The following is a 16432-nucleotide window of genomic DNA, read 5'->3' on the forward strand; positions in this document are numbered from 1 at the left end:
TCAAGTTCAAGTTCAGGTTCAGATTCAAATTCAAATTCAAATTTAAATTCGTTTATTGCAAAAAATGTGGTACATATATGGCAGTAAAAGTAGTAAAATTATAGTTTCACACAAATAGCACGCAAAAAAAATGTACACCGACAAGAACTAGGTTAAATGTGAATAAAAGCATCTGCGGTGTTATAATTCAAAACCATGAGCTGAATCAGCGCCCTCAGTATACGTTACAAGTTCACTCATACTATGTACAAGTACGTACACATAGCCATACGGGTAGGTATGGGTGTAAGTAACACATTGTTTTTGGGTATGTTGAGAGCGCATGCGTGAAAAATATCGAAAACGCAAAAACATTGTAAGCTGATTTTATTAAGAACGAAAACCTGACATTTTAAAAACAACGGAACGTACGAATATAACAATATATTATATTTAAAAAAACAAAACTAAGCACGACCAAGGAGGCCGTGGTTAACAGAGTATAAATGATGTCATTTTTTATTACACCCAGACACAACACATCTTCCACCCATTATTATTCTGATTAAAGGAAAGAGAAGCAATATAGGTAGCAACATAATTCTATTCATATTTTGACCAAAATATCAAGAAAGCCATTACATTGTATTTTTTAATAATTACAAGGTGTTAGTGACGCCGTAACGAAAACTTTGGGGGAAATGATTATCACGTGCTCAGCGGTGAAGGAAAACGTCGCGAGGAAACCCACATTCCCGAGAAATGCATTTTCGGAGGTACGTGACCTAACCTGTGTTGGGCTGGTTTTCCCTTCGCGGGTTGTAAGGTCAGACAGGCCGTCGCTTGTGTAAAAAACCGGACCTGACAAAACTTCAGGTTAGGTAAGCGGACCTTGTGATAAACGGGATAATGCTAGGGAGATGACGAGTACCTTTACCTATATCCTAAAATACATCCCTCACAAGAATCTTACACATTTTTTTTTTGATAATGACGAATTTAAGACAACAGGCCTGAGGGTGCGCGAACCTCGGCTCAGGGCGCCGTCTGAGAGGAAGAATATTTGAAAGAATTAATTGACCCTAGTGGGTCGATAGCGATCAGCGCTGAATGAGGGAAATCGTCGACCACGTCGTCGGGGTCGGTATCGGGGTTCTGAACTGTTTGGTGTCGCGAGCTGATTGGCCGCCTTTACGGCTAGAGTAATCGGGTTGTCGGGATCGTATATTACGTCCTTCAATGCTTATACATGTTTGATGCTTGTTCACTCTTTTCTGGTACATGCATCGCTCGCTTATGTTATGTTGTATATACTCCTTTACCCAACTAAATAGAGCATACGAAAGCTTAAAATGTAAGGCTATAAAATGTTCATAGCCCGCTGTAAACTGTGAATATTCCTCTGTATAATGACTACCACAATGTCGGGACACTATGGAAGTGATGCCAGGAAGTTTCATTTACATTCGCTTTTATGTTACATTCCGTTTGCCTTGTACATTTATGCGTTGAAACGTAACGCAATTTGTATTTGTTTAACATAGTAGTTTATAATAATCTACATTATTATGTCGTGTCAGCTACGTAATACAATCCCGATTTTGCGGGATCCCGGTCTCGCGAGATCTCGTAAAATTTTTCGAGATCAATCCCGAAGCATAACATGACGAGATCCCATTCGTGATTGACGGGATTGGACGAATCTTCTTCATAATTTTTGTTCTGACTATGCTGATTTCCAAAGAAAACCTAATTATTTAGTTAGTAATATTGAATAAAGATTTTTGTTTGTTTGAAAAATAGTTCGTTTTAATTAGCCTCACAAGCAGTTTTCATCGTTTTCGGCCATCTTAACTTTACATTTTTTTATGAACCCGAAATTTTTGGGATCTCGCGGATTAATATTTTCAATCCCACGAACCTTTTCTAAGGACATCCAAAAGTAACAAGGACTAATTCCTAACATCTCTAGGCAATTATTCCAATTAAAAACATATTATCACGGAAAGGAAGCCTCAAGAGCTTAAAATACTTAATTCCAAAACTTGATAATTACCACTACACTCCAATTTCAAACTTCGAACGCGTGAAAGCGAAAATTTAATAAGATCCAAAGTACTATTAAATAAAGTTCACCCCTTTTCAACTTTTTGAATTTCGAATTGCGATTGACAGATATAAAATGCTCGGTTTAATTGGTTGTTCAAATCTTAATAACCGTTCGTGATTGGATGAATTTTTCACTTGGCAGATTAATTTCTGTCGTCGAATCTTTTTGGTGTCATCAGAAATAATCGAATATAAATATTTCTGGTTATTGTTAAGCTTGTCTTCTGGGCTGGAAGTTAAGAAAAGCGTACGTTCAGTTGAAGTGGAAATACTCAAGAGGAATTGAGCCCTTTCTAACATATTCTTATCGTGTGGGTTGTGAAGTGGAATACCAGCCTCACTAACCCTGGTGTCTGGGTTATGCTTGAGCCGCCAAAGGCCCCTGACGACTACTGACTTACATCAGTAAATAGTAACCGGGACCAACGGTTTAACGTGCCTTCTGAAGCACGGATCATCTTACTTTCGGACAATCAGGTGATCAGCCTATAATGTCCTTAGCAAACTGTGGATCACAAGGTGGTTTTTTGTAATATCTCCCCACCGAATCTCGAACCCGGGGCCTCCGGATCGCGAGTCCAACGCTCAACCACTGGACCACAGAGGCCGTTCCCTTTCCAAAATTATAAAAAAGGTACAAAGGTATGGTAACCTTTCATTATCTTTAATATCATTATCATTGAGCATTATTAATCTAATCTAGTCTACAAGATTCCACTGCTGGTCAACGGCCCTTCCTCTTTCCATGTTTCCTGGTCCTGTGTGTACTCCGGCCAGACCCTGCTGCAAGCGTCCAAGTCGGCACGTCATTTCAGCGGTGTTTTTTAGCCATGTCAGGGGTGTTTGGCGGCTCAATAATAACCTCAGGCACCATGGTTGATGAGGTTGGTAATGCACCTAACAACCCACACGATAGAAGAAGAAGACGCCATCTCTTTAGAGGTCTACCACGATGTATGTACGGTCATGAGTACTAATATGTATACACTTTGAAACCATTTCACATTAAAGTTTTTGACAAATAAAACCGTAAGTCTCATTAAATGACAAATATGATAGTGCGACAGGGTTCTAAAGTGGGTACATGATTTGCTCATGACTGTACCCGTCATGACGCACCTAATTATAATGGAATTGGGCGGCCATGTTTGTCGTATGCACCCTGAGCGAAGGGCAGAGATCTTCTCGCATTCAGTATTATTGTAAAAGTAATGGAACTTCGACAAACAAATAACAAAAAAACACATCCACATTAATTATCAAAGGGAAAATACACAATTCATCCGACTTTAAAAAAATATATTTTTAGGAGAATATTACGAAAGGCCCTTTCAATATTTATGGAAGAAAAAAGTTGAAGATGGTGGAAAATATCCCTTTTGTGGCTCCAGCCAAGCGTGACTGGGGTAGAGTAAGGTTCCGTAATTCGATTTCCTTACCATTATTTTCTTAATGTAATTATTGTTGGTTTTTTCGTCTTCAAAATGGTTTACGCAAATAAATATAAAAGGGGAAGATAAGTTTTACAGTTATCTTGTTCTGTTTTTATTTTTTTCAACTGTATTCAAGAATAGAAGACAAAAAACAGTGAACATTCATTCAAAAAAAAAAAAATTTTGATGAGAGTGAAATTCCGTGGTGTCTGCCCACCCCAACGGGAAATAGGCGTGATCTTATGTTTGTATGTCACCTGTTGTATGTATGTCACCTTTGAATGCGTGTGAATAATAAATAATAATATTTGTATGGACAACACTTTCCTCCAATCTTGACACGTGGATGCCCTGGGAATGAAATCGAAGGCAACATGTAGGTAGTCCATACAAATATATATATTTTTTATCTCCCTAGCATTATCCCGTTTTTCACAGGGTCCGCTTACAGGTACGGTTTTTTACAGAAGCGACTGCTTGTCTGACCTTCCAACCCGCGAATGGAAAACCAGCCGAATACAGGTTAGGTCACATACCTCCGAATATGCATTTCTCGGGATGACTTCCTTCACCGCTGAGCACCTGGTAATCATTTATGATCCAAACATGAATTTGAAAGCAACACAATTTGTGTGTGTATTATAATATTTATGTATTACGGTTGCTAGAGAAAGCCTTTGCCCAGCAGTGGGACGTGCATACTGCATATATGCCGCTATATAATATTATGCTGTTTATGTATGTTAGTAAAACAAAATATTAGCGTTTACGGAACCCTAAACAGGCCCTTAACAGCGGACCGTGCACGAGAACACTCGACGGTATGAGAACGAAATTATTTCGACTTAATAACGATAAATTTAAAGGGAAAAATTTGTCAGGGCTTTCAGTTGGTATTTCTTTTTTCGCTTCCATAGATCTTTGTTCGTTGTCTAATTTATTGTATTGTGTTTTTTATTCTTTATTGCTGAGCCGTCTGTGAAAGGGACCTTTCTAATTGCAATAATGGACTGTCATCTTAAGACTTCGTATCAAAAGTCGTTGCAAATTGTCTTGATGATTGCCTGTGCAGATATCTACCCCATAAGGGATTGATTACATGCGAGTATTCATACAAGAGGTGAAGGATTTGGCGGAGAGAAGAGAGGAATGGCGATTACTTCACCGACAAGAGAGCAGCTCTTAAATAATTTGAGAGAACATTTGTAGTAGGTGTCAGTTTCGTGATGAGTGAGTGAGTCAGTCAGTGACGCTTTTACATACAGAGTGTTTGTGACTCCATATACGAATACTGAGGGGGATTCAGACCATGATTCCGAGTTGATATCAAGTGGAATTTTCCGTCGCAAAATTCATGATTTTTTTTTGTGTTTTTGCGACAGAAAATTCCACTTGTTTTCACAATTCAACTTCTCAGAATAAAGGTCTGAATCCTATCTCAAAGTTTTCGTTACGATGTCACTCCGTATTATACATAATATACGAGTAGATAAAAAGATATACATCATATTAGTACCTATATTAGGGTTTATTCTAGGGTACCTATTTAGTGAAAATCATTTTAATATTTTTCCATACGGTATTTCGATTTTATTTACTAATAAATGAAAAAAAAATCTTCAACTTTAAAGTCATTGTGGTTCTGTGTTACTCAGGCTTGCTTTTTAAACGGGGAGTGCCGCGCACAGGCCTAACACAAAGCTCGGTGAGGTGTACGAACATAGTTCATCTTGCGATGGTCTTTTGACTACCCCAATTGGGATATGGTCGCGAGTGACATTTCCAAATTTCCGGTGGGGTGTTAAAAGTTCTATAAAACAAGGTTCCTCCCTTCACCCTTTCACCCTTCACCCGTCACCCTTAGCTTCGGGTGCGACTGGAAATTGGTGTGAATATCAACGCATGTTAATGTCAGCTGGTGATATCGGGAGAAACCGCGGGAAGGATGTAGCATGTCTAGATGTGACATTGTTTTTACATACATACATAAACTCACGCCTATTTCCCCTCACGCGAGTCCTTCTCAAATCCACTGTCTACAGGTAATACAAAATCGTTTCATGCGGAAAGCCACGGAAGCTCCGTGGTTCCTTCGCAATGAAAATCTGCAGATTGACCTAGGCCAACCATTGCCCAATGGCAAATTAGTTTCGATTCTGCTCCGCACCACCCAAATCCCCTAATAGTTGCAGCTTCCGAATACATCCCGCTTAGGGACGGTACTGAAAAGTATCGGCGTCCGAAGGCCGCAATATACGATCCTGACGACCCGATTACTCTAGCCATAGACGCGGCCAAACAGGTCGCGACACCAAACACTTCAGAACCCCGATACCGACCCCGCCGGCGTAGTCGACGATTTCCATCAATCAGCGCTTATCGCTATCGACCCACTAGAGTCGATAACTTCTTTCAAATATAGGTAATCCTCTCAAACGACGCCATGAGCCGATGTTCTCGCCCAACTGGGCACCCTCAGGCCTGTAGTCTAATATTTTGTACCGGATGAGAGCCCATTTGTCCGGCCAAGTAGTTAATGCCATCTGCGGAAAATATACAATAAGTCACGTCAAAAAAAGAGGTTTTTCTTACAGGTACTTTTCTTCGGCCTTACAAGGACGAAATTCGTGTGTCGGTATTATAAGAATCTTTAATATAAGAATCTTTATTTCGCACCACAACTCAACATAAGGAAATATGAAATGTGACAATATAAGTAGATGACAATGGCAAATATAAAACTATTAACTAAATGTTCAGTTGTGGCAGACTGGTGCCCGAGCTAGGCAGTGAGCCTGTGTTACAGGTCACCAGGCCTCCACTCCTGACCGCGTCATGCAACACGGTTTAGTACATACAATTGATGACATTCTCAATACAATGTGATAGATGTCCAACCATTTAAAGTGCGAAAACAATATTATGGTAAGAAAATAAGAAATATACGTAGTTTAAAAATAATAATAATAACAAAAAAATAAAAAAATAAAAGTATGAGTGTGTGTGAGTGTGAGTGTGTGTGTGTGTGTATGTGTGTGTGTATATGTGTGTGTGTGTGTGTGTGTGTGTGTGTGTGTGTGTGTGTGTGTGTGTGCGCGTGTGTGTGTGTGTGTGTGTGCGTGTGCGTGTGCATGTGTGCGATACTGATAAGAAGCTGGGCAACCCTACGACAAACTAGGTCTTGGGATCGAAAACAAGGAGCCGTTAAAGTATTCACGACATGCTCGGCAAGATAAGCTGATAACGCGTTCTATGATTTATATGTGACAGTTCCGCAAACAAGCTTCGAAACGAGTAAGAATTTTTTTTTGGATACGACCTCTAAAGCGGCGAAGGAGTTTCACGATTGAAACCATATTAAAACTCTTGTTAAGGTCCCACATCATTGTGTAATATATTTGTTAAGACTTCTTCTCTTCTTATCGTGTGGGTTGTGAGGTAGAACACCAGCCTCATCAACCCTGGTGTCAGGATTATAATTGAGCCGCCAAAGGCCCCGACATGGCTCATGTAACGATAACTCACTTAATCAGTAAGTAGTAACCGGGACCAACGGCTTAACGTGCCTTTCGAAGCACAGATCATCTTATTTTTGGACAACGATAATGTCCTAACCAAACTAGGGATCACAAAGTGATTTTGGTGATTTGTCCCCACCGGGATTCGAACCCGGAACGTCCGGATCGTGAGCACAACGCTCAACCACTGGACCACGGAGGCCGTTATAATAAAAAAAATTATATAATTGCATAGATAGGAGCCTCCAGATCGTGAGACCAACGCTCAACCAATGAACCATCAAACTTTTTCATTTTTTTTTATACTACCCGGTCGCTTCCAGCACACATAACGTCAGCAGCCTAGTGATGCGACTAACAAATATCGACAGGCAATATTTTATACGAAATTCGGGTACGCACTAGCACACGTATAATCTGTGAGCGACGTGCTTTTCTATTAATATTTTGAGGCATCTGACAGTTTGGGAGCTAAGTTTTTATAGCGTATTTTTCATCTGTGTAATCGATTATTACGCGCGACATCTTATAGAAGGCTTAACTGCGTTTAGAAATTGATATCTTTTTACAGTTGCAAGAAATGGTGTTTCGTATAAAATTGAGAAGTATTAGAGCGTTCACGCGTTTTGATTCAAACCGTTTTTAAAGCCGTCTAATCTAATCAAGCCTACAATATCCCACAGCTGGGCAAAGGCCTCCCCTTCCTCTTTCCATTTTTCGCGGTCCTGAGCGTACTCCGGCCAGTCCCTCCGGCAAGCGTCCAAGTCGTCACGCCATATCTTTCTCTCTTTGTTTTTTTCTTCGTTTCTTTCTTTTCGTCATCTTTTTCTTTTATTATTTTTTTCTTTGGCCGCCAGATTGTACTGTATCCTTCGTCTATGTATGTAAAACTTGTTTATTATTGAGCCGCCAAAGGCCCCTGACAGGACTCATGTAACGACTACGTACTTACATTATTAAATAGTAACCGGGACCAACGGCTTGACGTGCCTTCCGAAGCACGGATCGTATTACTTTCGGACAATCAGGTAATGTCCTAACCAAACTACCGGGATTCGAACCCGGAACCACCGGATCGCGAGACCAACGCTCAACCACTGGACTTCGGAGGCCTTTTTTATAACAATTAAAAGTGACAGTGATAAAACAACGGGATTGACGAGAGTTGACTTGTCACTGTATGTCAGTCGTGTCACTTTTATCACTGTCACTGTCGACTGTCATAATCGTTTGTCTTTTGTTTCGATATGGCACGAACATCACCACGACGTGGGCAAGCTCGTTAATGCCACACTATCCAAACTATCGACACAGCACATCACTATTCGTTAGCAGACAACTAGTTGGCTAATTGAAATCGAAAACTTGTTCATTAATGATGGCGGGAACAAACCAATTATGGTTGTAGCACCCAATTTGTCAATAGCACATTGATAGTTGTCACTTGCGTCTAGCGAATAGTGCTCAAGTGCTACAAAGTTGTAATTATGTTTTTGTGGACACGTCATAATGTAATTTAGGAAATGTTTGTGTCAGAATAGGCTAGTTTCCAACTAATCAATTCAATTGCTTTTTAATAAACGTCAAAACACAAAATTACTATTTAATTTGTATGAAATAGCACAGTGTTACTGGGCACCCTCAGGCCTGTTGTCTTAAACGTTGTACCGGGTGAGAGCCTTCAGCGCTCCCCGTTCGTCCGGCCAAGTAGTTAATGCCATCTGCGGCAAATCTACAATAAGTCACGTCACAAGAAAAACGTGATAAAATGTGGGTTATTACGTTTTTTATGATTAAAATTTATTAACTATTTGAATAGAAATAAGAAAAAGTTTTTCGTTAGTCCTTATTAAGTATATCATATTTTCATAATTCATCTTGAATGTACACACGTACGAACGCACGTACACGACCCAATTTTTTTAAAGTAATTGTCGGTGTAACATTCTCCTTGCTACTATTTGAGGAAATCGGGGCAGGGGTTTTCCTCGTGCCTTCCGCCCCAAAATAAAACAGCATAGTATGTCGACTCTCGCGTCAATTTCGACATGTCAACATATGTCAGTCTCATACATTTTTATTACTATTACTTTTGAAGTCGTTTGCATGTCAATTTAAAAAAAATATTACAATTCATACTACTATCGGCTTCTGTGCTGTTCTGGGAGCAAATAAAAAACATAGAACGCGTTCAGCTGCTTGTCTTCCCGGGCATGTCGTAAAAACCGACAGAGGGATTCTGTCCTCTAACATGATGGACTAATGTTATGTGCGATAGGCTGATCCCTTATCACCATACGGTTTATCATATCCAGCTTACGACATCGTATCAACAGTGGCCGCAAGTTGTCTTTGATTACTTGTGGCTCTGCCCACCCTATTAGGGACTACGGGCGTGAGTTTATGTATGTATGTCCAAGTCACACTAACCGTAGTAGCCCAGTTGGAGAACGCTTGCCTCTCACATTGAGGTCGCAGGTTCGAATCCTAGCCCTAAACCAATGATTTTCGAAATTGTTTTCGAATTCACGTTTGGACCACAAATGGTTATCACGTGCTCAACGGTGAAGGAAAATGTCGTGAGGAAACCCACATTTCCGTGAAATTCATTTCAGAGATATTTGACCTGTGTGTGTGTTTTAATGTTATAAATGTACCTAAGTATATGTGTGTCGTAGGTTTTACCTGAATAAACTTTTTTATTATTATTTGTATGTCGTTTCCATATCTCGGGCCTACGGAGTCCCGGACTTTTGGAAGGCGTGCGTAGAGCCCCTTAAGACAATTTAATCTAAATGTGGTGTGACACCAATATTTGGCTGAGTTTCCTTTCGGGTTGGAAGGTCATGCAGGCAGTCACTTCTGTAAAAAACCGGACCTGTCAAATCTGCAGGTTAGGTAAGCGGACAAAGTGAAAGTGGGACATTGGTAGGAAGATGATGATAGCAATTGATACTAACCTCGATCACCTTTCAGCTCCACATTTCCGCGGTACCAAACCAACTTGGCAGGAGGCTTGGCACTCTTAGCCTGGCACTCCAAGGACACGTCCTCTCCCTCCCGAACCTCCAGCTTGGAGTTGTGAGGGTGCGACGTGATCTCTACCGCGGTTGGCGGCGCTGTGGACAAAAAATATAATTAACAATCGTTACAGTATAAGCGAGGAGCTCGGTGGCCCAGCGGTAAACGCGCTCGGTCTGCGATTGTTGAAGTTAAGCAACTTTCGCAAAGGCCGGTCATAGGATGGGTGACCACAGAAAAAAGTTTTCATCTCGAGCTCCTCCGTGCTTCGGAAGGCACGTTAAGCCGTTGGTCCCGGCTGCATTAGCAGTCGTTAATAACCACCAATCCGCACTGGGCCCGCGTGATGGTTTAAGTCCGGATCTCCCTATCCATCCATAGGGAAGGCCCGTGCCCCAACAGTGGGGACGTTAATGGGCTGATGGTGATGATGACAATATAACCGTCAAAATTAAGATGATTCCGTGTTTCAGACGGCACGTTAAGCCGTTGGTACCAGCTATTGGCCGTAACGCTACATAAATGGGGCTTAAAGGAGTCACCATACTGTGAATGTGGTCACCCGGGTCAAACCATATCTCATATAGTGAACGAGTGCCCTCTGCACCGGTTCCCAGATGGCATAGCCGAGCTGCATTGTGTGACGGATGCGGCAGAGACTTTGTTAGGGGAGCTGCAGATATATGATCCACGCAGGATATTTTATTTTAGTCTGCCATACGCAATAGTTACAATAATTGGCCGTAAAACGCCTCCACCAACCCGCAGTGGAGCAGCGTGGTGGATGTTCCATACCCCATCCGGTTGATTGAAGGGAGGACGTATATAGGCAGTTTATATATACACATATATTATATACTATACCCACATATATATCTATTATATATATAACCATAATATACTAAAACTAAGAATATTCTAGAGATAAAAGTGCTCATTGATAGTATTTAAAATAACAGTTTAGCTTTACATTAATACTTCGGCCAAACGAAAACACCCCTCAACAAAAGTTTACACACATTCATCAATGCAACAAAGCATCTGTAATTCCCAACTTCTCTTGCCCTCCGTATTTGAGTATCGGCTTTTAATTTTTAAAACCTCCCCCGGGCAACATCGCCGGGTCCCCGATCGTTTTTCACTGTTATAATGAAAAAAGGTAATTTTCCTGGATAATATTTAATTTATAACCTTTGCTTTAATCCCTTGGCTGACAATCGCGAATCATGAGTTATGGTCTAAAGACTGCCGTTATTAAAAAGGTGAAAGGTGGATTATTGCAGGTGAAAAGTGGGATTTTTTGCCATTGGAGCCTTGAGAGTTGAGCCAAGTTGCCAACGATTATGACAATCGACTACGGTGCTTTCAGTACACACCGTCTAAGTTTATTTTACGTTATACCTGTCATTTTCTTATCCGCCGAAAAGGAAAGGAACGGGTAATCGACAGGCATAAAATTTATGGAACGCACGTCAAACTTAGGCAGAAATTTAAAAAATCCCTTCCAAAAGGGTAAGAACGGATAATTGACAACTGTTAATTTTAAAATGAATGAATGAATAATCCGAATAAAATAACTAATAGTTCAATAACTTATAGTTCAATTTGTCAAAAAAGTTAATGTGACATGGTACCACAGTGTAACATAATATGTATGCACTATGGTTAATTAATATTAAAGCGTTAATATTATTAACGCTCGTGACCCTACTGGAATCCGCACTATTAGTTTTAGTCTTTGCTTAGCAATAAGGCGGTTTGTGTCAGTCGGTTAAAATGTTACATCAAAACCACTTATTCGTTTTGAATGAAAATTTGCACAGAGATAGGTCGGAAACCCCCCGGAGGAGCTCGGTGACGCAGCGATAAACGCGCTCGGACTGCGATTGTTGAAGTTAAGCAACTTTCGCTAAGGCCGGTCATAGGATGGGTGACCACAAAAAAAATAAAGTTTTCATCTTGAGTTCCTCCGTGCTTCGGAAGGCACGTTAAGCCGTTGGTCCCGGCTGCATTAGCAGTCGTTAATAACCATCAATCCGCACTGGGCCTGCGTGATGGTTGAAGGCTCGATCTCCCTATCCATCCATAAAGAAGGCCCGTGCCCCAGCAGTGGGGACGTTTATGGGCTGATGATGATGACGAGGTCGAAACCCAGAGTCGGACAAATAGTACTTTTAACACGACGCAAACGAACTTGCGTTACTATTTTTATAGAGTCAAGAAAGTTACTATATCCTTTAAAACTATTTCGCTGAACGCCCCGGAAGCGAGAAGGCGTGAAGATAAGCTAATTACTTAAACCAACCCGCAAACTTTAAGTCAACTTGGCAAAATTGTTTCGCAACACTTCTGCATGCCAAGAAAAAAAATCTTGGTCCAAATCAAATCAAAAACTTGGTCGGACCGGCGACCCTATTTAAAAACCTGGCAAATGCGTGTCGGACACGCGTAACGAGGGTTCTGTAGGTAAAATTAAAATATGTATAAACATAACATAGATATATGTACACCTAGTACTAGGGAAGAAGAGCTTACATGGAACAGATTAAAGAAAAGGTTAACGTCGTGTCTTATAGGGAAGTCAAGGAATTGGCCTTTGATAGACTGGAATGGAAAATGCTACACCGACAAGAGCGTGGCTCTTAAATTGATGATGATGAGTACTAGGGAGTTAAATGGCCATATCGAAGCAATTCATCTAAGAAAACAATATTGCAATTTGACATCTGTTTGCATTGCGCACTTACTTTTATATGCACAAATATCAAATTGCAATATTGCTTTCTTAGATGAATTGCTTCGATGTGGCCATTTTAACCCCCCTGTTCTATTTCTCTTTTGTTTGTGATTTGTGTATTTCATACATACATACATAAACTCACGCCCGTTATCCCTAATGGGGTGGGCAGAGCCACAAGTAATCAAAGACAACTCGCAGCCACTGTTGATACGATACGATACGGTGTCGTAAGCTGGATATAATGAACCTTATGGTGATAAGGGATCAGCCTATCGCCCATAACATTAGTCCATCATGTTAGAGGACACAATCCCTCTGTCGGTTTTTACGACATGCCCGGGAAGATAAGCAGCTGAACGTTTTCTATGTTTTTTATTTGCTCCCAGAACATTGTGTATTTCCTGTGTATGAAATAAAGTATTTGTTATGTTATAGTTTTTTAAAGATACTTTTGGGTCTGTCAAAGGCTTACAAGACCGACATGATGATGAGAGGTGATAGTTTTAGATGATTAAATTAATCAATAAGAAGAGACTAATTTAATATCCATAGGTTGATGACAAGTATCTTTTACTGGATGTAATTTTTAAAAATGAGAAATAGTATTTTTTTAAATTTAACTTCTTTGCGCCATGACTGAGTTATTTATTACAAATATAGTAGACATCGAAAACGAAAACATCAAATAAAGAATCACAATCAAAACAAAAAAATAAGAAGTTATTAGCAACACAGTTTTAAAATAGCAATGGAATAAATTGGCTTTCAAAGTCTTCAGATTCTTTGTGGCTACATTTACACCATTAGGGATCATGCAACTTAATGACGATAAAAACTGCCTAATTCTCCCATCAGGTGTCGCTACTGTTGACTGTGCTTAAATTTTGACAGTTGCCCATACTATTGCAATAAACAAACATATTTTTTGGTTAATGTTTACACTATTATGAGTCTTTGCGCAGCATTTAACTGCAAAAGCATAGTGTTTAAATTTATTCCCTTAAGATCGAAATAAAAAAAAAGTTATTTATGATCAAAACTGCCTTTTTCCAACTAACGACTGCTCGACGTTGCTCCACATTTTATGGCAATTTATCACGAATTTCAGATGGACAGTTTGGAGAACTGTATGTGCTGGTTTTCCCTTCGCAGGTGGGAAGGTCTGACAGGCAGTCGCTTCTGTAAAAAACCTGTCAAATCTTCAGGTTAGGTAAGCGGACCTGTCAAATCTTCAGGTAAGATAAGCGGACGTGTCAAAATTTAAGAACAGTCAACAGTGCTGCCGCCTACGTTTAAGCTTCTAGTTTTTATCCTCATTGATATTGTTTACTAACAAGACTTGTCAACGGTTGGACGGACATTAGAGCGACGGCAAATAGGGTCCATGCGCCTTTAGGGCACGGAACCCTAAAAAGGGGCACAATTTCAATCGCCAAACTGCCATCAATCATCAATTTTGTTTGTTAACAGTTTGGCGACAATCTCCCAAGTTATTTTGCGAAGGTTGAAGGTCTGACTATCTGAAACTCCGATTTTATTAATAGGTTTATCCTGACTGGACGTTTTAAGGGTTAGGAACCCTTTACCAGGGTTTGTGAGGTGAAAAACGTCTTTTATAGCGGTGAGGAAAAAGTGAGGATAACGTTAAATATAAAATTGCGAGAGGAATATTTTGATGGTGTGTTTATTTTTTATAATAAGTTGATGTGAAGGGACTTTGTAATGTTATGCGAATAGGTTGCGAGTAAAGATTGTTGAGGAGCTCGGTGGCGCAGCGGTAAACGCGCTCGGTCTGCGATTGTTGAAGTTAAGCAACTTTCGCAAAGGCCGGTCATGGGATGGGTAACCACAAAAAAAAGTTACAGCTCGAGCTCCTCCGTGCTTCGGAAGGCACGTTAAGCCGTTGGTCCCGGCTGCATTAGCAGTCGTTAATAACCACCAATCCGCACTGGGCCCGCGTGGTGGTTTAAGGCCCGATCTCCCTGTCCATCCATAGAGAAGGCCCGTGCCCCAGTAGTGGGGACGTTAATGGGCTGGTGATGATGAAAGATTTTTGGTTGCGCAACCTAAAAGATACCAGGTAGCGTTTTGTAGATTAACCTAGTGATGTAGGGGCCTTAATCTGCAAGGCTATTGGCGGCCTTATCTGTAGTAATATCTTCCAGCCACCCTATAGAGATAAAAAAATCGTTCTATATGGTAGTACTTTACTTCACCGAGGAGTTTAAAAAGATACAAAATGACTGTAAATCCAGTTTAAACCCGTTATATCTTGCTTCATCTGGATATTATTTATTTTATTATTCCGCCATCAAAGGAACATTATTTTATTATCTACAATTTAATATTCTGAATGCAAATTAAAATTTTATTACGTAACAAACAAGGCTATCGTCGGCTTGACTGGGAGCGTTAAAAAACATAGAACACGTAGAGCTGCTTGCCTTGCCGGCGTGTCGTTAAAACCGACAAAGGGATTGTGTTTTTTTTAACATAATGTATACCCGAACATCGAAGACACCCTATAAAATTCTCGTTCTCACCTTGTGCCGGCTAACGCATAAGTGCAAGTGAGACAGAGAATCTGCGCGCGCTCCGTTACACCTTAACGTCTAACGTTGGACTCACGATCCGGAGGTCCCGGGTTCGAATCCCGGTGGGGACAAATCACAAAAATCACTTTGTGATCCCTAAATTGGTTAGGACATTACAGGCTGATCACCTGATTGTACAAAAAGTAAAAAGATCCATGCTTCGGAAAGCACGTTAAGCCATTGGTCCCGGTTATTACATACTGATGTAAGTACGTAGTCGTTACATGTGTCAGGTCAGGGGCCTATGGCGACTCAGTAATAACCCTGACACCAGGGTTGATGGGGTTTGGTAATTCTCCTCACAATCCACAAGATAGAAGAAGATCGGTATAAAAAGTTACACTAAGTTTATTTGTAAGGCCATAGTAGTGTTTAGATTTAAAAAAAAAGTTTTACTTAGTGGTTTAGTTTTTTTATTATTTTTTTAGTTCTAATTTCATCTTTTAGGTACTTTGGGAGCTTATTATATATTTTAATGGACAAGGCTCCCGGCCTGGTTTCGTATCAAGAGTGCAAATTGCAAGATGACAATTTTATAGTCTGATTACTTATGGCTCATCCCGCCCAATTATTTTATTACCTCCCTCTTAATATTCTAAATTTGAATTTAATATTATTACGATACAGAAGTCCGAAAAAGGGTCCAGAAGTTAAAGCACGTTTTATTCGGATTTCAAAACATTCCAAAGTTTATTTTGTGCCTTGAATTTTACAAAATATTTTATGCCTGTGTTTTGCTCAAGTTGTTTTTGACTGAAGTGAATGAGTGGTAATATTCTGACATTTATATAATTTACAAAACAAATGTAGAACTTATTATATCATATAATATTTATTTTACATGTCAAATCACATACCACCTTGCAAATAAAAAATAAACCAGGGATAATAAACCAGTATATGACAGCCAAGCAAAATTGAATCCTTGCATCATACAATTCGCGACTGAACTTTGCTTGGCTGTCAAATACATTAACCCAATTCATCCCTGGTTTTTATTTGTTAGGTGGATAGAGATTAATTTAATATAAGTAGTAC

At 40.0% G+C, this 16432-nt stretch overlaps 1 protein-coding gene across 1 annotated transcript in view; it reads right to left on the minus strand.

Moving 5' to 3' along the window:
• LOC126378011 (kin of IRRE-like protein 1) overlaps positions 1-16432 on the minus strand; it is a 445390-nt gene that overhangs the window by 22837 nt on the left and 406121 nt on the right. Inside the window, exon 8 of the mRNA XM_050026033.1 lies at positions 10000-10158. Within this exon, the coding sequence (XP_049881990.1) occupies positions 10000-10158 (159 nt within the window). The remainder of the gene's footprint in view (positions 1-9999; positions 10159-16432) is intronic.

Source organism: Pectinophora gossypiella, chromosome 25 (genome assembly GCF_024362695.1).
Source record: "Pectinophora gossypiella chromosome 25, ilPecGoss1.1, whole genome shotgun sequence".
Taxonomy (NCBI): Eukaryota; Metazoa; Arthropoda; class Insecta; order Lepidoptera; family Gelechiidae; genus Pectinophora; species Pectinophora gossypiella.